Raw genomic sequence first — 22,528 nt, forward strand, 5'->3', positions numbered from 1 at the left:
CAGAGCTCGACGACGTGTATGACGACGAAGCGCGACGGGAGTAATCCGTAATCCGTAGTGGTATCGTCGTTAACGACATCACAGTGTGCACATAGGCGGGTGTACTTAAGGCTATCTGAGCTGAGATGACGAGGTGACCGCTGATCATGAAATAGCAGAAGCTTAAGGCGGAAAGACCTACAGGAAACGGTGCAAGTGGGCCCAGTCGCGGAGTTATTAAGTTAAATATAACCCTTACTATGCCATGAATGGCAGTATAATTCAAACGCCTTCATGTTTCATGGATCCGATAGTGGACGGCGGCGTGTCTGCCAGCTACATATATGTATACCAAGCGGTATTCTGAACCTCAGTGCGCAGTTTTTTGTCATATACATGTATACTCCTTGTTAGGTCTAGTGTCTAATGATCACTTCGAAAATCGGGAGAGTACTCACACTGAAATTCAGTGTGGCTTTCCTCCTGCCAGCAAGCAACTATTTTGTTGGGTCCAAGAGGATCCAAGCATACTGGGTAGTGACTCATCTTCAAATCGGGGTTGTACAACAACACGTGCAAATTACAGCTTCGCCGTTTCCGCAAATGAGGAGATGAAGCGCTGAGGCGATACTGATCTGGGGTCTTTGAGTTCATCCGCGTGATAGTCAAAGTTTTATTAGAACTAATATACATGGAGCTGGCGAAGGTGAGACGCCCTTGTAGCAATCCCCGATTCCCCAGGTATCATTCCCGCCATGACCCCTGCAGGAGGCTTATCACCAGATGCCGCTGCAATGGTTTCAATAGTGCTGGAGAGCATCTTATACGGTGAGCATCTCAACGAGTTCTTCCGCCCCATATCCACCAAACTAGGGATCTTCAGGCTTTTCGGTCCTGATGTTCATAGGTACTATCTGGGCGCTGACCTACCAACGTCGCATGCAGGAGGTCAATAGGCTAGTCACTGTTGTGGCCGTCCTGCTATTGATGCTGAGCACCGCGGTTAGCATCTCGCCCCTTACATCTGATATCATCTGAATTTCTCCAAGCACATGATCGTAGAGATTGTTCGGACCGAAGAAGGACTGGTGAAATATCGCGATACCTACCCAGGCGGGCCAGCGGCGTTCTTCACAGACGAATCCCAACCAACGTTTGTGGTCAAGAATTTGTTATACGTTTTGCAAACTCTGCTTGGCGATATAGTAGTGGTAGGTTCAATGTTTTATTTGCCTGAAATTGATATAGAAAGGCTTTTCCTGGCAAAAGATTTATCGTTGTTACGTCGTCTGGCGAACCGTCTGGGTTATCATCCTACCGAGCATACTGTGGTGCGGTGTCGCAGGTTAGGTTCCAATCAATCGGGAAATACATACTCTGATGTCGCCTTGAAGTCACTGGCGCATTTGCGGTCTATAGCTATGCGGAAGCAGACAAAAACATCGATAACATCTTCACCCAAGCGACTAGTGAGTGCATCGGGGTGTTCTGTGCCCTGACACTCGCAACAAATTTGTTGAGTTCAGGCAAGCACAATTCTGCCTGAGCACCGTATCAAGCTTCATGCCAACTTGAATTTTTCCAGGATTACTGGCGTATCGCATCTGGAAAATCGAGCGCAATGTCTCTGCCAGTCGTACTATGAAGGTCACGACGACGAGTATATTGCGCGTAATTATGGATGCTGCTCTTTTGTACTCCATAGCGCTCCTCTTCACAATAATCAGTTCCCTTTGTTCGAGCAATGGAGCGTATGTTGTGGTAGACATGGTGATTCCGCCAACAACGCCTATCAAAAAAATACTGACTTTCGAACAACTAGGTCACGCAGATCATCTCGATTACCTTCTACATGGTGATTATTCGAATCGCACTCGGTAGAAAGTTCAGCAGTCAGCTCCCGAGTGCCCGTGGAGGGACAGCTAGTGAGACACAACGAGGAAGCTTGGCTATGAAGCCTTTGCAGGTTCACGTATCCAAATTTACGCAAAGTGACAGTTCCTCGGTGTACGGGATTGGGAGTCAGGACCGATCATCGACATACAAGGAGTCTGCGGACATGCCATCTTCCTATGTGTAATCAGCCTGGACTCCGTATTATGCTTTCACGAAAATTGTTTTGATAGTATCAGATGGTCACCTTCGGTCGGTCCGATGTGCGTAGTGATTCTGGGATGATTCACGACTTTAATAGCTCTTTGTACATACTATGTCTTTCGCTTCATGAATGTTATACGATGTATCGGTAGCTGCTGGGATGACAGGCGTGACTCTGTAATTTTACGCTATTGTCAGAGACCTCGACCGAGAACTGTATTATAATCAGCTGAAACCCGCTCAGCCAAACAAAAGAACTGTTGTCGAAAAAGTCCTGGGTTCAAACTGGAGTAATTTTTCTTGTTAAGTCGATACCTCCAATAGCGGTTTGAATGTCATCAGGCTCAAATAAATACCGTCTGTGACGTTGATTTGTCGCAAAATCCATTGCATTTGCACAATCGCGTCTGCCTTCTACGTGCGCTCTGTGTGGACGATTAATCGTAAGTGAAAGAGTGATTAGTAGCCAGACCTGCAAATGCGCCTCGTCTGCGCCACAACTTTCAGTCGATGCCAAATTGGGAATTGAGTCAAGAGTCGAGCTGTACTAGCAGGAACCTCGTTTATCAGTCTGGGTGTTATAACTGTAAATTTATATAGAGATATCAACGTCAAAGCCACGGTCGCGTTCTGGTAGCTTAAAAGAACTTTTACTGACACAGGAGGGACGTCGTGCATGACAACGGGAGATGATGCAAGTTCTGAACTGCAGTAAAAATGAAATGTACCTTACATTCTGTACAAATACACCAGGAGATTTTGACAAGGCGACAAGTCAGACATGTATACAATGCACCATACTCGAGTTAATAGGAAGGAACCAATCGTTCACGATGACCTGCATAAAACCTGCATAAAAATCATCAGACCAAGAACTCTTCTGGATATAACAAGCACTTACCATCCCCACCGAACTGAAGATCACCGATCACCTCATCCTCTGCTTCGTCCATGTCGAAATCGTCCGCTTCGTCGTCATCCACTGCGAGAACCGCTATATCGTCCTCATGGTCCTCATCCTCTTCATGCGTTTCGACCAGTGAAGGCGGGCCAGCTTGCTCGGTGTTGACGGGAGAGGGCGGATCAGGAGCTGCTTCTTCGCCTGGCTCATCATCATCACTAGACACAGTAGGCTCAAACCCAGGCAAATATTGAGCCGGAATAGCCTGAAAAGGCGCATGTCCAGGCACCGTGAGACGCCGTGCAGGCTGAGAGAGCCTGTTTTGCTCGGAAGAGGGAAACCAGTTGAAAAAGAGGCCGGTCTGCGTCATTTGCAGACATGATATGAAGGATAGGTGTCGGCTGTGTTCGTATTTCTTGACGCGGCAGACAGATACGCCAGGGCGGGGTGGGGGCTCTGCAGTCAACTTGCTGATTTCGGAGTCTAGGGAGACGATAAACAGACCCTTGCGCTGCGATAGGTTGAGCGACGAGAAGTCCGCGCGTGAGAGGGGAACTTACGGTTGCGATTGCAGCTTTTTCGTTGGATTCTCCGAGGGCCAGATAGATGGAGATGTCTCGGGGGTTATCGGGGGAGGGATTAAAGTTGAGGAGGGTTGCTATATCGTTGAGAGTGGCCTCGCGATGGATGAGTCGTTCGAAGCCGGGGATCCAAACGAAGATCCCTGATGCGGTAAGGGCTGCCAAGTCTTTGCCCGAGGAAGATACGTGGACTGCGCACATAGTGAGTAGATGACGTAATTCGACACATAAAACTTACCTGCGACAAAGTGGCTCTGAGATGTTTCAGAGACGTGGAATGTTTCATGAAGGCGTTGAGGCTGGTAGAGAGAAGAAGTGCATGGGACATCGTTGCTATCCGGAAGTACGTCCCAGTTAGTACTTGGCAAATCTTTCATGGCTAGATGATAGACCAAGGCCCCCCCACCCCTCGCAAAGATGCGCAGTTGAATGGACCCACAGAAGAAAGCGTAGTGGTCGTTGACTTCGACGTAGTTAAGGCGCCCTAGCATCCCGTCTTGGTTCGGCGCCTGTATATTGCTGATCGTTTCAACAAGACGGGAGGTCGGGATATCCCACAAATAAGCATTGATTGCGCCAGCCGAAAGGAGGGTTGGATACGAGAAGCGGAATGCACGGGTGAACTCAGGCATCTGAAGAAGGGCCCATGGTCTGAAATGGCCACGATTTGTTGAGGAGGCAAAACGCCGAGCAGAATCCTGGGATGCATTGATCATAGGATCGTCAGGTTTGAAGTCCTCTGGGATGTCAGAGTCTTGGAAGTCATGGGCGTACCGCCATACTTCCTTGCAGTTGTCATGACGATTGAAGATAATGTAGCCATGTTCGTATTCGCAGTGAGCGTAATCGTCTACAAGATTCTGATTTATAATTCAGGATGGGGTGGACGGACATATTGGTTGACTTACTGTTTCCCAAAGTACGCGGTCAGTACTGTAATCGGTCACGGAGAGGCCTCTTGTATGGCGGGTAGTTATCACAAACTTTTGCTTCTGGTCAACCTTCATTCGATGCACGAATTTGCCGGTGGCATTGAGCTCTTTCGCGACGGAAGGAGCCTTGCCTCGCCAACCCCTCTCGATCTGCAATCGTCCTTGACCTAGTAGAGATGGTCAAACAGAGCCAGCTGCACTAGACGAAGCACAAACAGAATTTTGTCCAATCTCTGTTCTTCGAATTTGATTTCTGATCAAAGGATTCTGCCTGGAGATCGGCAGGGAGGATGAAGCAATGTAAGATTGCTGCGTTGCGGTAAACTGCCTGGACATTATCTGCGATCAGACTATGCCATTTACTGGACACGAGTAAGACACTACGAAGAGATTGTAGTGGGAGATAAGATGCTATGTAGAGCGCTATTTCAGTAGGAAGTTCGTGCAGCATCGTTGACGAGGTCCAAGCGTCTAATATTCGCGGGATTCTAATAAGACTCCGATTTATATTTGCCGACATCTCCTTTGAGACTCCTTACACGGACTCCAGGCTCAAGTAATTCTTGTTGCTTATGATCTCAAGCAGCAGGAGTTTCTTGGACCTGGCTCATATGATACAGGATGCATGGTGTATCAACGTTCACGGCCTTGGAGCTTCAGGCCTCAGGAGTCAGGCCGGGCGGCCTACTGCAGTGACCTCGAATCAGATCAAGGTGAGTTCAGTACGCCCCCCCCTCGCATATCAATTAAAGAACCCGCTTAGCAGCCTTGTATCATAGTGTGGTGTTCATACTCTAGAGAACAGCATGAAACTTACACGCAGGCAACCGGTGGCTTCCCCATGCCTAACCATGAACGTGCAAGCCACCATCGCAAAACTCTTGAACCCAGTTAGTTAGCGCATCAAAAGCAGCCGACGCCCTCGTCGTTGTGCGGACGCATAGCATGCCTATCCCTGTCACCTGGTCACTGAGGAGCTCGTGCGACGCGAGGGCATCCCCACGCCCCGCCGCCTGCTTGATTGTGTCTCTTTCTTTAATTGCTGAAGCATTGATGAACACAAGGAAATCTCTGCAGGCTCACCTCAGTTGGAGATTATTGAAAACAATGCGGACATCGGGTTCGAGCATCATGCCGTTGGAAAGATATCTAAAAACATTTACATGTATTTTATCATTTCTCGGTAACGTCGAAGTAGCAGCCGCCCTCTCTGCCTGAGTGATTCAACTTGGGGGGCTTGCATCATGTCGGCACAAAGAAATCACTGCCCAGTCCATGGCAAAAACACCAAGGTTCAGTTTCAGGATGTGCGCTCTTTAATAGTAGATACAATGAATCGAGGCCTGGTCAACCTCCTCGTGGGCCTCCTAATTAATAGCACATGGGGAAAACGTTCGGAGTTTTCAGGTTCTGATGGCCCTTCCAAAGTTCCCGCTCGCGTTTCGTCAATAAGGCTGGTCGAGATGAAGTGGCTGTGCGAGTTAACGTGATAATTATCACGTGTCGACGCACGTGCAAGCAGGTTCAGGTCAAAATTTTGGAGTAGATATGCTGAGAATCCTGAGATAGTTTCTGCTTCGCTCATGTCTGTTCTACGCGTTTGATTGTTTCCAATTGGTTTCCAACTTTACTTACAAACTCCACCCCATTCAGCGGAAAGTGTTACGGATCTCCCATGGGTTACCTCTCACAATCAGCACTCAAAAATCTCAAAAAATATTCCTACAAAGGTGTAGATGAGTGGGTACTGTTCCAAGCTCTCTTTCGTTGGGATACTGAGCTCTGAGAATAAGATCTTTGGTTTCTCGTTATCTCCTTACGCCGTATTGGAATTGGTTCATCAAGCTCTGGCCACTGACCGTTGCTCCAAATACCGTATGTTTTGATATGATTATCGTCAAGAGCTGAGAAGTCAAGCTCGCCCAGATAACCTTGCTTGGTCTATGCATCGTCGCATTTAATGTCTTCACACTGCTATATTACGACCCTCTTTACTTGACAGAGAAGGATGGGGCAACCGGGCCTCCTCAGTGGATCTACTTCACGTGCACATTGTTTCTTTCGAATCATGCTCGTGTGATGCTGACCCTCGAAAATTAGATGGGCGATCGGGTTGTTCATGTACCAGAGTTTCGATGCAGTAGATGGGTGAGTGGATGCCTTCGCATCCAGTCCACATCGATGCTTATCTAAGTGCAGGAAGCAGGCAAGGAGAACGGGGATGGCTGGTCCTTTGGGAGAAATGTTTGATCATGGTCTGAGTGCGCGTTTTCTGGCACGTACCGACATTTAACTTTGTTTCGCAGGTTGCGATGCGCTCAACACCACTGTATGTTGCCTGGGTCGAGTCCTGTTTCTCATCTCATCCTTTCAACTTTTTTTTGTTCCAGCTCGAGGTCATTCTTGCATCTCGTGCGCTCAACCTTGGCCGCTCATGGTGGACTGTTGCATCGCAAATAGCTACTCTTGCCAACTTCTACTTGACCACATGGGAAGAATACCACACTGGTGCGTCTAGTATCATGTGCAAGTCATGTTCATCTATCGACTTGTAATCCAGGAGTATTGTACCTCGGTCCTTTCTCAGGTCCAGTAGAAGGTATCTTAATGATCGTTATCATCTATGTTGTATCGGGAATTTTTGGTAAGAGAGTAGTCTTAGACAAGACCGTCAATCTCACTCGCATCACAGGTCCTACATTCTGGGACAAGAAATTCCTGACTTTCACTCATCTTGATAGAATACCCCAAGTTGTTCAGCACGTTCCTAACCTTGGTCTTAATGAGTCTTTCATGGTCTTTGCTGGTTTCGCTCTGGCTTTCAATATTATCTCAAGGTGAATGCGCCAGTGACCATTGCCGTATACCTATTAACGCCTTCTCAGCTACCGCAACGTCATCCGAGCTACCAAAGCTGCCGGAAAGTCGAGTCTCAAGCCTCTCATCTATCTCTTGCCCTTTGTCGTTTCAGCGGCCCTCCAGATTCTTTGGTTGCTCAGCCCCTCTTACCATGACTCTGCCATCATTCACTCACCACTCTTCCTACCGTTTCTCTGTGCATGGGGTTTACAATTTGCTCATCAAGTAGGAAGGATGATTTTAAGCCATGTTACAAGTGCACCCTTTCCCCTGTGGCACAGTATGTGGATATGGAGTGTTGTCGGGGTGATCGATGCCCAAATCCCCTTCTTGTTTGACAAGTGAGCATAGGTTTAGTTCACCAACGTTGATGAGGCTGACTCGATGATAGGCCGTCACTAATACAATCCACACCTAAGCGAACGGCAGTGTTCATCTACCTGACACTCGCGGTCTCATTCATCACTTATGCACGCTTCTGTGCATTAGTCATCAGGGATATCACGGAATTTCTAGGTATCGCTTGTTTTACTGTGCGTAAGAAGGATGCGGAGGGTGTGTGGAGGGAGACACGGGATATCCAGCAGGATGGGTACGTCAAACGACTTTGATGCGAGTGGTGAAGAATTGGGACGTACAGTGCATCTCACGAATTTCATGTCTACGCTTTGATCTGTTCGTATTATCATATAATCTGCGGCGCCCGTTTCTCTAAGTCTCGAACAAGTAACCGACTGTAGATTATCGGGAGATACGAGTTACACGTTTCGCTTTATAACTGAATTTCGTCGGATTTTCAAATTCTCACTCATTCTCGCCGGCAACTATTTGCGTCGAAAGTCCGGTGATTACCTTAGAGCCGAAATGAGTTGGGCGATAAGTATCAAGAGGATGGCACATGCGTTTCTCGCAGAACAGCTTCAATCTATGGCATAGAAGGGCGATCACCAAAGTCGGGGAGTCTGTCAGATCCTACGACACGATCAATTTCGGCTTGAGCACGTTTCTGAACTTTTGGATTGAGAACCATTGTCTGTACAAAGACAAGCATATTCGAATGGTTTCTCAACCGTATCGTTAAGCACATTCTTCAGTTCCAAAGTATGGCGCTTGGATGATGCTCCGTGGAACCAGGCAGGGATTAAGGTCATTACTTTTGCATTCTATCAAGGTAATCTCGAAACTGCAAATACAACCTACAGGCAGGATAGGCGTCGATGATAGCCGCTTTGTGCGGGGTCTCGGCATGAAGAATTCTATCCATTGTTCCCTGAATAATGGAGACGAGAGCATCACTGGGCTTCGTGTCGTAGCCATAGATAGCAGACATAATGGACGCTGATTGCGTTCCAAGATGCGGTTCATAATTAGCCAGGTCATGGAGAAGATCGACTAAGAGCTGGTGCGCTTTGTGAAGCTGCATAGGTCTGTAGATAACAGCGGCTTCAGGGCGAAAGGCTTGATGGAATATTCGTCTAAAAGATGTGCTATATAAGCAACGCTAAGGAGCGTACAATCCATACTCACCTGTGCATGCGCCAAATATCACTATAGCTTCGCATGATTGTCCTAAATGAAATACCAAACCTTGAAGAGCAGCAGTATGAGTAGGTCTCAAATCACGGATCATGTTACTTGAAATTCCAATGTAGCAAAGCGGGGCATGTCAGAATAGTTGCTTGAGCGCTGCTCAAGCAGTACTCGCGCTACCTTCTCAGAGTTCAAGATGATAACATCCTGATTGAGGATACGAGAGTACGCAATGTCGCCTAGAACTCTATCAGACATCGGAGATTTCACAGAAGGGGGAAGGTAGACTATAGGTATCACTCCATTCTTCGTATGTGATCCAAGGAAAGTCGATGCAGGTTGCCAAGGATGGGCAGGGGCTTTGGACCAGGAGGTAAAGGGAGGCGTCCCCGCGCTTTATTCTTGGCAAAACCTGTCATCACACCGATTATGGCAAGGAGAGCCACGACCAAAGCTCCGTGTGCGAGATCTATGGTGAAGTTCGGGGGAACGTGAGAGAAGGTCAACTTTCAGTATGATGCATTGATGACCTCCTGGTCTTTATCGTAGACTTATCTTAGCAACCACAACTTTGGTTAGCAGAAAAGTCGGACCCAAGGGAGGCCAAAGAAGAAAAGAAGCAAGAAGACTCCAGTAACGTCCTTCCCATTCCAGGTACCATTTCATTTCTTCCATCGAGCGACTCTTTTCGAAGTCGCGGCACCTATGTACTGACCAACGGTCTTCTGTGCGAAGCTATGAATTTGACAAGGTCTTTTTGATTTCAATAAGTAAACAGCCGATATTGACAATTCAAGGCAACAAAGTCAAGGCAGCGAGTTATAGTGTTGGCACTCACACGCCATAAGATCTATTCGTGCGGAAGGCAAAGAACCGAGCGATACAATGAATGCCACCAAAGATGGTTGCCATAAACACTCCAGAAAACACAGCTGCTGCGACTTCCCAGACTTCTGAGTCGGCGCTGCTATCAAACGTTGGAACTCGCAGCTTTGAAGAGGAAAGGGCCCCGTCGCACGGGAGATAGTAGGTTAAAAACTGCAACGACGGGTAGTCAGCGGCGGTAGAATTGATTGAAGGCGCGATATACTCATAAATTAGTCCTCCAGCTTTGACGCGGTCAACTTCGAGGTGATAAATGGCACAGGAAATGAGCTGCAGAACAAACCAGGCCACGATGATCAACTCTTTCGATATAGACTGCCATCGCCTTAATATGATGAAGGAAAAGTGCATCATAAGCAAGAACTACAAGTGCAGTATAAAATTAGTCCACGACACTGCCTCGTATGCGCTAGGAGAAAGATTGCGCAAATTGGTGACCATGAGTGTCAATAGGATGGCGCGTGCTGATCCATACAGCAGGGTAAGTATTACAAATAGAAACGTCAGTGCTCCAAGCAACTGCAATTATACCTACTGGCCAAACATCTAAACCAAGCAAGAACACAAAGCAAAAAAGCCAGGGCATGCAAGTTATAGCAACGGCACTCGCGCGCCATAAGATCTGTTCTTGATGTGTCTGGAAGGCAAAAAACCAAGCAAAACAATGGACACCGCCAAAGATGCTTGCCATAAGCAGTGAAGCGAACCCAGCCACTATGGCGTCCCGGACTTCTGGGTCAGCGCTGCTATCAAATGTTGGAACTCGTAGCTTTGAAGTGGAAAGGGGCCCGTTGAATGCGAGTTGGGAAAGAGCGCTAAAGACCGCAACGGCGATCTCCCCAAACACTTTGAAGTTGTCCATTTCAGGGCCTCTAAGGCGCACATATTCAGCAGTGGTCAAATTTTCAAAAGGCGCTAACGTACTCAGTAAAAGTAGTCCTTCAGCCTTGACCTGTCCGACTTCCAATGAACTGGATGAGGACATTGTACATCGAGTGGTTTATTCCACCACACAGCATAGATGATGAAAGTGAAAACTGCAAAAGCGAGTGTCCCCACTTCAAGCTGGGTAATTTCGAGGTGAAAAATGACGCGGGAAATGAGTTGCAGAACAAACCAGGCCACCTGAAGGATGGCCAATCCTTTTGAGATCAGATTCCCTTTGCTCTTGTCCTTAATCTGCTTTGCCGTTAGGACAGGGACATCGATGTGTCCTTCACGTAGCAGCTCGAGAAGTTGATCAGGGTGATAGTGTGTGGTAGGGTTCTCCGTTCACATAGAGCATAAAACCACCCATTAGAACAAAGAAGCTGTGAGTCTGAGTCCATGCATAATCTAAGGATACACATGAGCGAAATTTCAGGAATGGTTCGAGAGAGCACGAGCTAGACTTGCCTTCAGATTGATCTGAAACATAAGGCTCGAGCCACCTTTTGTTTGTCTTCGCAGGCATATAAGTTCTCCCATATTCTAAAGTGGAGTGTTATGAACTCCGCCGAAGAAATAACTAGACAAGTTGGTTCACCTTCAGGATACGTTATAAGCGACCAGGTGCTTTCGTGATCTTGAGACATAGACAAGCAATCAGGGAGCATACTAAGGATGCAAGACGATCGAGTTCACCTTCATTTTCCTCTGCGGGTGCGTCGGTACATTCTTCGTCTAAAGAAGTACATAATGAGTTGTCCGACCAACATGACCTGAGTATTAGAGAGCACGACTCACTTTTAGATCGCTCTTGGGAATAAACACTGAAATGCTTCTTGAACTGTCTTGTAATGTGACGAGCGCAGAGCAACTGGCGCATAGCCCATCCAACGATCAGTTCAGGAAAGATTAGCCCCGTTACCATGATGCCAAATCGTCGCCCTAAAATACGAATGGGGCTGTCCCTAGGACTCGGAAGATTGGGATGGATGGCACTGTATACGCATGCGAAAATCATCAGAAGACAACCAGAGACGATGCTCCACAGGGTTCTCTGTTCGCGAGCGACTGCGATTGTGATTCCAGGACTATCAGCGGTGGTAGTTGCATCGATTATATTAATGGGTGTGGCTTGAATAATTCGAAAGAGGTAGAGAGTGCAGAAAAGCAAGAACATTATTGAATGCCTCGGCCAGGGAGAAGACGTCGTGCTCATTGGAACTTACTGCAGTATTAGTATAAGTATTTCGCCAGCAGGAGTCACGCCGGAGCTTGCAATGCGCCGCTTAGCGCAAGTTTGCCTGGTGTTCGCGGCGTGGAGACGGAGTTAATAACATTGTCGTGGCTCTTCTAAAATAAAGGCGAGAGACGCGCATATTATCAATCGTAGCGAATAGCTATCTTCATCTCTGTTTCAAAATAAGTCTGTGGACATGGGCACAAAAACAACTGCAAGATGACTTACAAACAAATAAGAGGGTGTAGGTAGGACAGCGGGAGAAGAAAGATTCAAGGATGCGATGTAGATCGCATCCTCGACGCTTGCGTGAACCACGCGGCGCAATCGGTTTTCAAGGATTCCCGTAAACCAGTAGTGGTTCCGAACCTTAAGCTTGTGAAGAATAACGAGATAGTATGTCAACCGTTAGAACTTGGACATATAACCTGGTTGTGGACAACGATATGTGGCTTCACGCACTGTGCATGTACAGGGCACCTTCTTGCTATCGAACACCAGGCTCTCGTGCATGGCATGGTGGACTAGTACTGCAAGGGAACTGATTTCTGGGTACTGCCACCAAGTTTCCTGACGTAAATACCCTGAAAGCCACCTGAACGGGGATCGGAGGCCCTGATCGAGTCACGTCTCTGATCCCACTTGATCATTCCTGGATGACAATCGGGAACACATTGAGCGTCGAGGTCACCTTGATTCTTCTCTGCATGTACATCATCCAAGGAAGTACATGCTTAATTGCCCAACGAACATATCCGGAGGGTCAGGGAGCAAGACCCACTGTCAGACTGCTCTTGGGACGAATCCTGAAATGCTCTTCAAACTGTGTTGCAAAACGACGATCGCATGACCCATGCCACAATCAGTTCAGGAGAAATTAGTACTATTACCATGATACGGGGGCTGACCAAGTACTGTATACGCACGCTAAGGGGTCCGACCCTCTTCGCGTGCACATAGAGTGCCCGATAAGCCCAGGTGCATCTTGGACATTCTGAACGAGGTAGAAGATGCAGAAAAGTATAAGAGTGTTATGAGATGCCCTGAGTGCAAGTTTACCTGGTGTTTGGCGGTCAAGTATACAAGCGTCAAACACCAGGCTCTCGTGTTAGAGAAGTCGAACAAGCTGAAGCCTGGGATTGAAGCCGTAAGGTGTTTGATGTACCCCCGACACAACCTGCCTGAACGGGGTTCTGGGGTCCTGTTCGAGTCACGTCACTCCTCTGATCATATTTTTATCACTTTTGGATGTTGTCTAGTCGCGCTTTTTGTAGATCCTATCGATTGATCCCTAACATTCGTACTCTGATACCAAAAACTATCGGGACACGTACAATGGCCACCGAAACTGCAGATTCACTCACTGCTGAAATTGCACAAGCAACAATTGCACTGAACGATCTCCGACTACAAAATGCCGAGGCGTCCAGTATAGACGCTGCCAAGAAGAGACTGGGTGAACTGAAGAAAACAATGGCTGCGATTTCCAATGCAGGCGGGAGCAAGGATGCCGGGAAGAAGAAGGAACGGCTACTCCTCAAAACCGCAAAGGTGTGTCCGAATGTGCACCACGATCATACACCTCTGAGGGGTACTCAAGTAGGCTGCTTAGGGCACGCGGGATTATGGCTCAGCGGAGATGTTCTGCCGGGAACATGTCGAGCGTATCGTAAAGGATGCGTTCACGTCCTACGGCGGGAGCGCTCTCGACACGCCTGTGTTCGAGCGCAAGGATGTGCTTGCTGGAAAGTACGGCGAGGACCAGAAACTCATTTTTGACTTGATGGATCAGGGTGGTGAACAGCTTGCGCTTCGCTACGATCATACCGTTCCCCTGGCACGGTATCTAGCTATGGCTGGGGCTACGATTCAAGGGAAGATTTGGCAAGTCGGCAAGGTCTATCGGAGAGACAACCCTGTTGTGTCCAAAGGCCGAATGCGCGAGTTCTCGCAAGCGGTATATATTTTCTTGCTCGTGCCGTTAGTGCCTTATCTAACTCGCCGCAGGATTTGGACATCACAGGTGTCTGGGACCCAATGATCCCAGATGCTGAGATTATCAGTCTTCTATGCACTATCTTGACGAGATTGGAGGTTGGAGAATTTACGATCAAGGTGAAGTTAATCAAAAAAGTTCTGGATTTGTCCTGACGGCTTTCAACTCAGCTAAACCACCGTAAAATCCTTGATGGGATATTCGAGGTTTGCGGTGTGCCACAGGACAAGATTCGAACGATATCCTCGGCTGTGGACAAGTTGGACAAGGTTAGTTGATAACGAACATGCATCCGCGATGGTGTTTTCTCACTGTGTGTAGCTTCCCTGGCTAGAAGTAAAGAAAGAAATGACAGAAGAGAAGGGACTTTCTCCAGATGTTGCTGATAAGATCGGGGAGTATGTCAAGCACAAAGGTAGGCAACCTCGAATTTATGCGGAATTCGAATATCTGATCACTTTCGTCTTACAGGTGGCCCGTCGTTGCTCGACCTTCTGAAAGTAGATGCAAGTCTGATGGCAAACCCGAGCGCGAAGCAGGGCATTGCAGACATGGACATTCTCTTTACTCTCCTGCGAGCTTATAAAGTGCTCGACAAAGTAAGCTCGCCATCAGTGAATCAGAATATGATATTAACAGAGGTATAGATCTCATTCGACATGTCTCTCGCTCGTGGTCTAGACTATTATACTGGTATTATCTACGAAGCGACCGTCGAAGCATCAGCACCACCAGGATTTGCCGCAAATGCAAACGACACCGCTGCCCCTGCTCCCTCAAAAACGAAGCCATCCAAAAAAGCCAAAGCTGATGACGGCGAAGAGGATGAACTAGATGAATCGCAGGTTGGTGTCGGGTCTATCGCTGCTGGTGGTCGATACGATAACTTGGTCGGTATGTTCACTGCCGCGGCTGCTGGTGAGGGGAAGAAGGCGCCAGGGCTCCCATGCATTGGAGTGAGCATTGGTCTTGACCGGATCTTTGCGATTGTGTGGCCAAAATGGGTGGAGAAGGGGATGCGGAGTAAGGAGACGATGGTGTATGTGATGGCTGCTGGTGATGGCTTACTGGAAGAGCGAATCACGCTCGTGCAAGAGCTTAGAGAAGCGGGCATAAAGGTCAGTCAGGCGGTCATTATCTAACTCATGTGTTAACATGTCCTTTTAGACCGACTTCCTCGCAAAGAAGAAGCCAAAGCTCACTGCGCAGTTCATGGCTGGAGAAAAGGATGAAGTTCCTTTTGCTGTTATTTTGGGCGGCGATGAACTCAAGGAAGGTTTGGTGACCGTTAAAGAACAGAAGTGGGAGTTCGTAGATGGGAAGAAGACAAAGGTCCAGTCGGCAGATCAGGGTATGAAGGTGCGGCGAGACGAACTTGTCAATTGGATCAAGCAAAGTGCGACATATCAAGGCTGGTCGAGCGGTCGACTTATCTAGGAAGAACATTTCATCATACCCTGTAATGCATAGATTATCGATACTCTAGGACATAGACACAAGTGGCGTGACATTGTGTACCCGTGTTTGTCCTGTGAATACTTTGTAATGAGGTCTCAACTTTTCCTGCTTTCTTCTCTCAACTACCACCGCCGACAACATCGACAAGGACAGCAACAATGGATGACGGTACGTTTTCAGCATCAGCCCCGACGACAACAGCCAGTTCTGCATTCAATATTTTCTTCTGTTCCGGCACAACCGCCTCGTACATACCAGCACTATTTTTCTCACCAGTCTCATTCCATTCTTGAAGTCGGATGGCACTTCACCACCAAATATCGGCTCAAGGCCGATAACCACCTGTCTAAAAAAACTGATGCGCAACTCGAGTCTTCTCGAGTTCTCATGCATGTGCGCCCTCAATAGTTCGTTCGCGTGCTCTATGACGCACGCGCGCGACACAGTATAATCGCCCATTCCTCCTCCACCATTCTACCCACCGCCATGAATCGACATTGATCTTGTTTTCATCCTTTCCGCCTATTCAGCCTGGCAATCACAAGATATTGCACCTTCTGGGATTAGCATTCCCACGCACGAGTCGAATATGAATGGTGGACCTGCTGGTAGGGAGGAGCAAAACTGGAATGGGAGTGCTCGCTCGCCCGGTAGGGACCGTGGGGGCGAGCCTCCTAGGCGCTCTAGCCGCAGCAGGAGTCCGGTACGAGACGATAGAGGGTGAGTGGGCTTGGTGTTTTGTTGTCATTCTTCATGCTAATCATGTTAGTAGTCGAGGTGGCGACGGTGGGGGCGGTGGTCACAACCCTGGAAACAATCTTCACGTTTCGAACTTGAGTCACCGTGTTGATACCCGTGACCTTGAGCAAGCATTCGCTAAAATTGGCCGTGTGCGCGTTGTGCTGGATATCTTGTGGAATATAGGCGCTGAACCCAATTGAAATAGGTCAAGAAGGCCTCGGTCATGTATGACCCGCATACCCGCGAGTCTCGTGGGTTCGGATTTGTCACCATGGAGACTTCTGAGGAGGCGGATGCTGCCATCACCGCGCTCAATGCGACTGACCTCATGGGGAAGACTTGCACCGTAGAAAGGGTATGCTGCACTCTTTTGGATTCTGCCAACGTTTATGGATTCGGTGTTTTAGGCCCGTCGAGGACGTGCACGTACTCCGACACCCGGAAGGTATTACGGTCCCCCTAAACGCCATGACAGTAAGTGTTTGCAGAGTCTCCTTTCGCAATTGCTCAGCTCTCGAATAGATGAGCGCCCATACGATCCGCGTCCTTACGACAGCCGTTATTCCCGGGACTACGATGACCGCCGTCGTGGAGGAGGTCGTCCTGATGATCACCGAGGAGGTGGTAGGGACTACGATCGTGGTGGCGATCGTGGCGGCTACCGTGACTATGACCGAGGATACAGTGGCGGCGGAGGCGGAGGCGGCGGTCGTGACTATGATCGTGGTGGTCGCGACTACGACAGGAGATACTAAATGTACCCGCTCTGAACATGGACCGACCATCTTTGCGTTGCGTTTTGCTTTCGTTTTTGTTCTATGTATTCCATAAGTAACTTGCGCGTGGTGAATCAAGCTTGTTGTCTGATGGATTATGTGCACTCTAAGCCGATTAATTTCGAACGTACTGGCATCATTATCTTGTTTATCACCCAAAGGCATAATTGTGGCGGTGCAGACCTGATTTTGACACTCCGACATCCATAACTCCGTGTAAGCAAGCACAAGGCTCTCGTGAACTTCGTACACAAATGTGATTTTTGCCATGTCCCAGGCCTGGATAGTGCAACATATACATTCAAGGAGTGAGTTTTCGATTATTTGTGTGTCCTTGTGAATGTATTACACTGGTGTGTAGAACTTCGTTAGCAGCAACTGGCTGCGAGTGAGGGTCTTCTTTCCCTCTGGCACATAAACGCTAAACGTTTTCTGCACCGGCACTAGCGGTAATGTGATGGTCACGAACATTCCTGTCTCGGGGTCTGTGACTCGAATCTAATCGAACCGCCACTGTGAACTGCTTGTAACTTCGAGAGCTCGTAGTACTGTTCGAGCAGGAATGTCACCGTTCTACGAGTGATTGCATGTTATGTCAACCCATGAGGCTTTTGATGTTTAAGCTCACAACAAGACCAATACATAGTAAGTACTTCAGTCAGATGTATTTTTCAGGTCAATAACATATTGAATGTTCCTCTATTCCAAGGTCTCAATTGCTCAAACGTTGCCCGGAAGCGAGCACTTTGATCAACTCAGCAACGGACGACTTAGTGTATGGTGCATCAACCACACTGCACCGATTCGAAAGCAGAAACATGACTCACTTATGCGACTCGCCACTCACGCTTGACTTATCGATATCGACAACCATTTATGAATGGAACCTACCAGGCCGGTGAGTCAAAAATTCTGGATGCAATGCAGATTACTCATACTCACTTCTAAAGATTGATCTCGACTGCAATTTTTTCCAGACAATTGGCAGTCAAGGGTGCAGCACCCCTTGACACATGCCGCATTGACTGGCATAGATACAGTCAAAGCGGCAACGTCGGCGAGGACGAAAGAGAAACACATTGTATGATGTGATATGGGATCAATATCTCTGGGGATGGGATGGTACGAAAGTTATTTACATGCCCAGGTCTCAAATTTGACTTGTTCCATCATTGATCACCTTCGAATCGTCTGACGCTCGCTCGAATGAACGAGTATCTCCCTCGTATTTGATTTGTTTACGGGAGGCTAGCCCGCTTAGCGCTCGCAGAAAAAAACGAACATAAGCCGGTATCTCAAGCAACCAGTGCCTCTGAATACAGCAGGGGGGAAGCTTTATTTGTGCCTCTGGTTGAGGTGAGATCTCTTCTGCTCTTTAGTAGCATCTACGTGGTCGACAAGCTGAAAAATGGTACAAGTTGCAGTCCAACACATTTAATTATCCGGCCCCGCTATTTGCTGTACGAGACGGCGATTTTTGATGTTCGGGAAGATGTTTGTGCATTTCGGTCCGGCAGTTCACGAAGGGCTCGGGTTGCTACGATTGTTACATCCGTTACTCGTGAAAACGCACCCCTGCATGCCGTCCCCCCAGGGTGGCTAGGTTCCTGCGCGAGGTTTGCGCACACGGGGATTCCGGGAGGTGACGAAAATGTCGGAAGTAGATCTAACAGTTCATTGCCTGAATTGCCTTCCGCGCAAGTGCGTTTCGTAAGTGGTCCTCGCAGCCTCATCAAGACCAATCGTATTGGGTAGTCAGAACAGGTGTGTTTGTTCAATACGTCGACTACTATAGTCTTTCGTCCCTTGAGCTTCTATTATTGTAGGCTTGTCTTTTAGATATCATGTGTGACCTACAAGAAAAAAGCTTAAGGGATCCTGCCTGCTCCAGATGTTGGAATTTCCGAGTCGTTCAGCGATTACTATTTTATACTAAGACTGGTGAACAAGGTTCCTGCCGGCGGAGCTCGACCCTCTCTCAAGTTTCGGAATGGGTCGAAAAACATCAAGAGCGCAGCCAGTGGCAGGTGTAACTGCGCCGCTCGGAGTTCTCACTAGCTTCCGCGGGGAACACAAATAAGTACTATGGCATCAGAGCTAGTCAGTCAGATTGTTCATCCGCCGACCCTGTCACAGGTTCTGCCTGTACCCTCTGCCTGAAATCTGCCAGGCTCAAACATGCTGATAGAACTGCCGAGTACTTCACAAAAAAAATCTGGGGTATAAAAGCAAGCCGTCTTGCTACTGTCATTATCAGTGCTATTATCCCCGTTGACGCATCCCATATTACTTAGCATAAGTCATGCGTTTCTCATTCCTCCTCGCCGTTGTTGCTTCTTTGACAACATCTATGTCTGTCAGAGCCTCATGCCTGGCTAGAGAACAGCATTGCGGGACCGACCTCAGGTTCAGTGATCCATGCTGCCGAGGTCTTACTTGTTTACCAGTTGTAAGTATGAGTTGTTCGCATCGCATCCGGGATTCAACCTCATGACTCACCTTTTGTGCCTTGTACCAATAGTATCCCGACGCTATTGGCACGATCTGCCAGTGATCATCTTCTGATGAGCTTGGAAGACGGAACATGTTGCGACAGTGAGTCGTGTCTCTGCTTTCTCGTTGGTATAGTGGTTGATCGCACAATATGCAGCTTGTTGTGAAGTCGATCGATAATATGCTTACTTCTGTACAAATTGTCCTGCTGCCTCGACCAGACTCTTTGATATGTTAGAAAACTCATGAATTCCGTGACATTGATAGAAGACACTTGCATGTTACTCGGCTTGCGTACTTTTTTGAATGAATGCACAACTTGAGAAAATCGGTGTACTTATTCAGCCGATATCGAAGTACGTGTGTACGTACTACATGTCCTTGAACCATGAAGATAATTCAGAAGGAAGGAGAGGCTAGTGTCGAAGACACTCGAACAAGTTCAAGTTGACTATTCTGCCGGGCCAGTATCGACGCGATATTGCTATGACCCGCCTCTACCTGAGTGCGGGTGTCTTTGGGAACGTCAGTAGACAGGATCATGACTTCCGTATGTCGCTTCTGGAGGCTGCAGCTAAACCTGGGAGACGATAAGAACCTGTAAGACACGACACATGAAAAACAACACTCACCAATCCACGAAGGAGCAGCTGATTGATGGCGACAGTAAGAAAATAACCCATAAAAGATACTGAATCTGATGGGCCGTCAGCACTATGAGCCAGATTCGAGAGCTGAGGGGTGCTGACTTTAAAATTACAATTGAATGCGAAGGGGTGAATTTTGGAAGGTGCGGAGATCCACGTAGGACCGATGTGTAGAGGATACTCGTGTGCTACCGTCGAAGAAGACACGCAGGTACAATGACAGCCGCGGGGAGTATTCTTGCCAACTGTAGCCTTAATGAAGGCAAACCCTCATGTCCTGGGCGACTATGGAAACGCGAGGCAAGTTAATACAGTGAGTCAATACAGTGAAACAAGCTGACATCGCACAGTAGACGCACCTCTGCAGCTTCAAGTAGGTGAGGACACCAGCAATCCCTTCGCCCAAGTTCACCTCGACTGTACTTAGAACCATCAACCTCCATAAATATGTCGCAGCTGTTGGACTCCGAACGATCCGAGCGATCAGGGACGAAGAAGACCGAACGATCCGAGATGGTTTGAGGTGAGAGAGTGACAGGTAGTCCGAGTCCAAGCATTGACGAGCGACGTGTTGACGTCGGCTCGCGTCCTGCAATATGTTACTTATTTCCTTGATATATTTTTCGTTTCTACATAGCTTACTATAAGAACGCCAGCAGTAGCACGAGCGCATCTCAGCTTCTATCAAGAGACTGAGATGGTTAATAGTCTCAACATATCAATTAGAACAGAACTGACGAGTTCCTAGTGTACTTGTTTATTAGGTACATAGCTCGTTAGACGACCTTCTATCAAGAGATTCTCTCACTAACGATCAGCAAAGAATTCACATCTCACTCAAGGATCGGTCCAGCGCGTGGGTTGCGCGCTTCTCGAGCGAAATCAGTAGTTTTGGATATCCTGGATCGCAGATGGAAGTTGGAATCATAGATACTAAGCGCGACATGTCACATTTCACGTGACATAATACACGTCACGTCTAACAGTCTTCACTTACACCACCTCCAGAGTCTCCCTAAGCTTCCAGACGCTTGCACTCCGCCTTCTACCTCCAGCGATCCTACTACTGACCCTTCCTGGGCTTCTGGCCCATCCCCCAACTCATCCGGATTTCGACTTTTCTTTTCTCTCCCTGTGCGCATTAATACACTGCTTAGTTCTGTTCTGTGGCGCTCTCCGCTCACCCTTGATCTGGAATGTCGAGCATGGACGAGTTTGGCCGAAGTCAGAATGAGGGTTACGGAAATTAGGTTTTGCGCTGACTCGGAGGAGGGAGGTTTTGACTGGGCTGTAGGTATTTATGCTGAGGTGCGTCACATCCTTTTTTACGAGTCGTGTATGCTAAGAAGTGTCATACACAAGGTCGAGGAAGTACTCGGCAAGGGCCTTTTCATCGCTCCAAAACCGCGCTAACCCTTTATCATCTACGTTCTCGAAATTCGCACGTTCTATCCTCAGATGCACCATCGCGTCTTTCGTTCCCTCAGATCCCCCAGGCACCATATACGCCACACACTTAGGGTTAATCACCCAGATGTGACTAATCCGCCTCCCTCGTCTCTTCCTGGTGCTAATCTCAGTGTTGCACCTCCTATATGTGCCCCCGCCCTCCAAGCAACCCTCACTGCTATAGACACTCTCATAACTCTCCCATGTAAAAACTACTAATGGTGTGAGCTTGGGGACACCCGACGAAATTCCGCGTTGGAACTCCATCACAGCTCGCGACTTCAATGCTCTCTCCCGCGAATATTCACAAGTGCACATCACCTCAGCTCCACCTCGAATTCGGAACCCAAACAGGAGGAAAGCACGCAATCAGACCCTGCCCACGCTCTACTTTTCACACCCTCCTCTCCAGCCCCATCCGTTTCACTCTCTCCGGCAAGCAAAGATTCGTCGCACTCTATGCCATTGTCAATAGCGGAGCACTGGAGAGTTTCAAGGATGATATTATTCATGTACGCTTTTCCTTGTCTTTGGTCACAGCTCCATGCTAATCATCCTACTCGTCCAGATCCCTCTGCCACCTTCCCTAACTCTTCACACAATCTACCCACTCATATATTCCCCGCTCACGTTGCTCGTCGGCGCCACTACGAAACGGAACCTCGCTGGCACAAAACCCAAGAGAAGACTATGGACCGAAGCGGGGATTGCATTATTAACAGAGCAGGAGTAGACATCGAACGCAAGTATCGTCCTCCTTCCCAACTTCTTTCGTCGTGCCGTTCATCATCTTTATGCCAATACCTAACGCCAATCTACCTCAGCGCACCCCTCTGGACTTCACTTGTAGACAGACGAAATCAAACAACGCACAGTAAGACTCACAGCCAATCTCCTATGCGAAATCGTCACCGTAAGTCTCCCTCCAATTTCAAATGCCACTGCTCATCTCTCGTGATACCACAGATCTCCATTGAACGCTCCGAAGTCAACTCCAGAGAAACCCACCTCTCCACTCTCCTCTCCCTAGTTCACACGAC

At 48.2% G+C, this 22,528-nt stretch overlaps 9 protein-coding genes across 9 annotated transcripts; 5 read left to right on the forward strand and 4 right to left on the reverse strand.

Annotated features, from left to right (window-relative positions):
- The first annotated feature begins 570 nt into the window (after window positions 1–570).
- On the forward strand, window positions 571–2,228 carry EDB91DRAFT_1127236 (uncharacterized protein). The gene is made up of 7 exons (XM_041318472.1): window positions 571–807; window positions 863–981; window positions 1,029–1,190; window positions 1,249–1,324; window positions 1,374–1,505; window positions 1,565–1,749; window positions 1,802–2,228. The coding sequence occupies exons 1-7, from the start codon at window positions 735–737 to the stop codon at window positions 2,057–2,059; spliced, it is 1,005 nt and encodes a 334-aa protein (XP_041178078.1). The 5' UTR covers window positions 571–734; the 3' UTR covers window positions 2,060–2,228.
- Window positions 2,229–2,649: 421 nt separating this feature from the next.
- Window positions 2,650–4,953, reverse strand: EDB91DRAFT_1127241 (uncharacterized protein). The gene is made up of 6 exons (XM_041318473.1): window positions 4,707–4,953; window positions 4,467–4,657; window positions 3,797–4,418; window positions 3,538–3,749; window positions 2,978–3,488; window positions 2,650–2,925 (listed from the first exon to the last, which is right to left on the reverse strand). Exons 1-6 carry the CDS (start codon window positions 4,939–4,941, stop codon window positions 2,852–2,854), a joined length of 1,845 nt encoding a protein of 614 aa, XP_041178079.1. The 5' UTR covers window positions 4,942–4,953; the 3' UTR covers window positions 2,650–2,851.
- Window positions 4,954–6,052: 1,099 nt separating this feature from the next.
- EDB91DRAFT_1127243 (CDP-alcohol phosphatidyltransferase-domain-containing protein) lies at window positions 6,053–8,170 on the forward strand. The gene is made up of 11 exons (XM_041318474.1): window positions 6,053–6,230; window positions 6,284–6,365; window positions 6,417–6,535; window positions 6,591–6,638; window positions 6,690–6,745; window positions 6,797–6,819; window positions 6,881–6,998; window positions 7,051–7,134; window positions 7,183–7,327; window positions 7,376–7,690; window positions 7,741–8,170. The coding sequence occupies exons 1-11, from the start codon at window positions 6,166–6,168 to the stop codon at window positions 7,958–7,960; spliced, it is 1,275 nt and encodes a 424-aa protein (XP_041178080.1). The 5' UTR covers window positions 6,053–6,165; the 3' UTR covers window positions 7,961–8,170.
- Window positions 8,171–8,347: 177 nt separating this feature from the next.
- Window positions 8,348–9,189, reverse strand: EDB91DRAFT_1127247 (uncharacterized protein). The gene is made up of 2 exons (XM_041318475.1): window positions 8,877–9,189; window positions 8,348–8,824 (listed from the first exon to the last, which is right to left on the reverse strand). Exons 1-2 carry the CDS (start codon window positions 8,909–8,911, stop codon window positions 8,500–8,502), a joined length of 360 nt encoding a protein of 119 aa, XP_041178081.1. The 5' UTR covers window positions 8,912–9,189; the 3' UTR covers window positions 8,348–8,499.
- Window positions 8,927–9,342, reverse strand: EDB91DRAFT_1127248 (uncharacterized protein; the record flags this gene model as incomplete). Its single annotated transcript, XM_041318476.1, has 1 exon — window positions 8,927–9,342. A coding segment is annotated over exon 1 (157 nt), but the record flags the coding sequence as incomplete, so codon positions are not given.
- EDB91DRAFT_1236838 (uncharacterized protein) lies at window positions 9,176–12,441 on the reverse strand (the record flags this gene model as incomplete). Its single annotated transcript, XM_041321509.1, has 5 exons — window positions 9,176–9,178; window positions 10,737–10,991; window positions 11,041–11,099; window positions 11,517–11,745; window positions 12,391–12,441. 5 exons carry the CDS (start codon window positions 12,439–12,441, stop codon window positions 9,176–9,178), a joined length of 597 nt encoding a protein of 198 aa, XP_041178083.1.
- A 746-nt stretch (window positions 12,442–13,187) lies between these two features.
- EDB91DRAFT_1127251 (uncharacterized protein) lies at window positions 13,188–15,504 on the forward strand. The gene is made up of 8 exons (XM_041318477.1): window positions 13,188–13,479; window positions 13,541–13,885; window positions 13,936–14,043; window positions 14,095–14,193; window positions 14,246–14,339; window positions 14,396–14,523; window positions 14,572–15,042; window positions 15,092–15,504. Exons 1-8 carry the CDS (start codon window positions 13,264–13,266, stop codon window positions 15,359–15,361), a joined length of 1,731 nt encoding a protein of 576 aa, XP_041178084.1. The 5' UTR covers window positions 13,188–13,263; the 3' UTR covers window positions 15,362–15,504.
- On the forward strand, window positions 15,502–16,994 carry EDB91DRAFT_1127255 (uncharacterized protein). Its single transcript, XM_041318478.1, has 6 exons — window positions 15,502–15,550; window positions 15,913–16,102; window positions 16,155–16,272; window positions 16,329–16,478; window positions 16,531–16,597; window positions 16,646–16,994. The coding sequence occupies exons 1-6, from the start codon at window positions 15,541–15,543 to the stop codon at window positions 16,876–16,878; spliced, it is 768 nt and encodes a 255-aa protein (XP_041178085.1). The 5' UTR covers window positions 15,502–15,540; the 3' UTR covers window positions 16,879–16,994.
- A 4,778-nt stretch (window positions 16,995–21,772) lies between these two features.
- On the forward strand, window positions 21,773–22,221 carry EDB91DRAFT_1247464 (uncharacterized protein; the record flags this gene model as incomplete). Its single annotated transcript, XM_041322811.1, has 2 exons — window positions 21,773–22,000; window positions 22,057–22,221. 2 exons carry the CDS (start codon window positions 21,773–21,775, stop codon window positions 22,219–22,221), a joined length of 393 nt encoding a protein of 130 aa, XP_041178086.1.
- Between the last annotated feature and the right edge of the window lie 307 nt (window positions 22,222–22,528).

The sequence above is a fragment of the Suillus paluster genome (genome assembly GCF_016628075.1).
Source record: "Suillus paluster strain FC165 chromosome Unknown EDB91scaffold_20, whole genome shotgun sequence".
In the NCBI taxonomy this organism is placed as follows: Eukaryota; Fungi; Basidiomycota; class Agaricomycetes; order Boletales; family Suillaceae; genus Suillus; species Suillus paluster.

Bases quoted from the DNA above. Each gene is read 5' to 3' on its own strand.
- EDB91DRAFT_1127236 (XM_041318472.1), top strand. From the start codon at position 735: ATGACCCCTGCAGGAGGCTTATCACCAGATGCCGCTGCAATGGTTTCA. The intron at 1,325-1,373 runs GTTAGGTTCCAA...GTCGCCTTGAAG, and splicing joins ACTGTGGTGCGGTGTCGCAG to TCACTGGCGCATTTGCGGTC. The intron at 1,750-1,801 runs GTGATTCCGCCA...TCGAACAACTAG, and splicing joins CGTATGTTGTGGTAGACATG to GTCACGCAGATCATCTCGAT.
- EDB91DRAFT_1127241 (XM_041318473.1), bottom strand. From the start codon at position 4,941: ATGCTGCACGAACTTCCTACTGAAATAGCGCTCTACATAGCATCTTAT. The intron at 4,419-4,466 runs GTAAGTCAACCA...ATTATAAATCAG, and splicing joins ACCGCGTACTTTGGGAAACA to AATCTTGTAGACGATTACGC. The intron at 3,750-3,796 runs GTAAGTTTTATG...CTATGTGCGCAG, and splicing joins TCAGAGCCACTTTGTCGCAG to TCCACGTATCTTCCTCGGGC.
- EDB91DRAFT_1127243 (XM_041318474.1), top strand. From the start codon at position 6,166: ATGGGTTACCTCTCACAATCAGCACTCAAAAATCTCAAAAAATATTCC. The intron at 6,231-6,283 runs GTGGGTACTGTT...TCTGAGAATAAG, and splicing joins TCCTACAAAGGTGTAGATGA to ATCTTTGGTTTCTCGTTATC. The intron at 6,999-7,050 runs GTGCGTCTAGTA...CTTGTAATCCAG, and splicing joins ATGGGAAGAATACCACACTG to GAGTATTGTACCTCGGTCCT.
- EDB91DRAFT_1127247 (XM_041318475.1), bottom strand. From the start codon at position 8,911: ATGCGAAGCTATAGTGATATTTGGCGCATGCACAG. The intron at 8,825-8,876 runs GTGAGTATGGAT...CACATCTTTTAG, and splicing joins GATATTTGGCGCATGCACAG to ACGAATATTCCATCAAGCCT.
- EDB91DRAFT_1127251 (XM_041318477.1), top strand. From the start codon at position 13,264: ATGGCCACCGAAACTGCAGATTCACTCACTGCTGAAATTGCACAAGCA. The intron at 13,886-13,935 runs GTATATATTTTC...AACTCGCCGCAG, and splicing joins TGCGCGAGTTCTCGCAAGCG to GATTTGGACATCACAGGTGT. The intron at 14,194-14,245 runs GTTAGTTGATAA...CACTGTGTGTAG, and splicing joins CTGTGGACAAGTTGGACAAG to CTTCCCTGGCTAGAAGTAAA.
- EDB91DRAFT_1127255 (XM_041318478.1), top strand. The intron at 16,103-16,154 runs GTGAGTGGGCTT...TCATGTTAGTAG, and splicing joins CCGGTACGAGACGATAGAGG to TCGAGGTGGCGACGGTGGGG. The intron at 16,598-16,645 runs GTAAGTGTTTGC...GCTCTCGAATAG, and splicing joins TCCCCCTAAACGCCATGACA to ATGAGCGCCCATACGATCCG.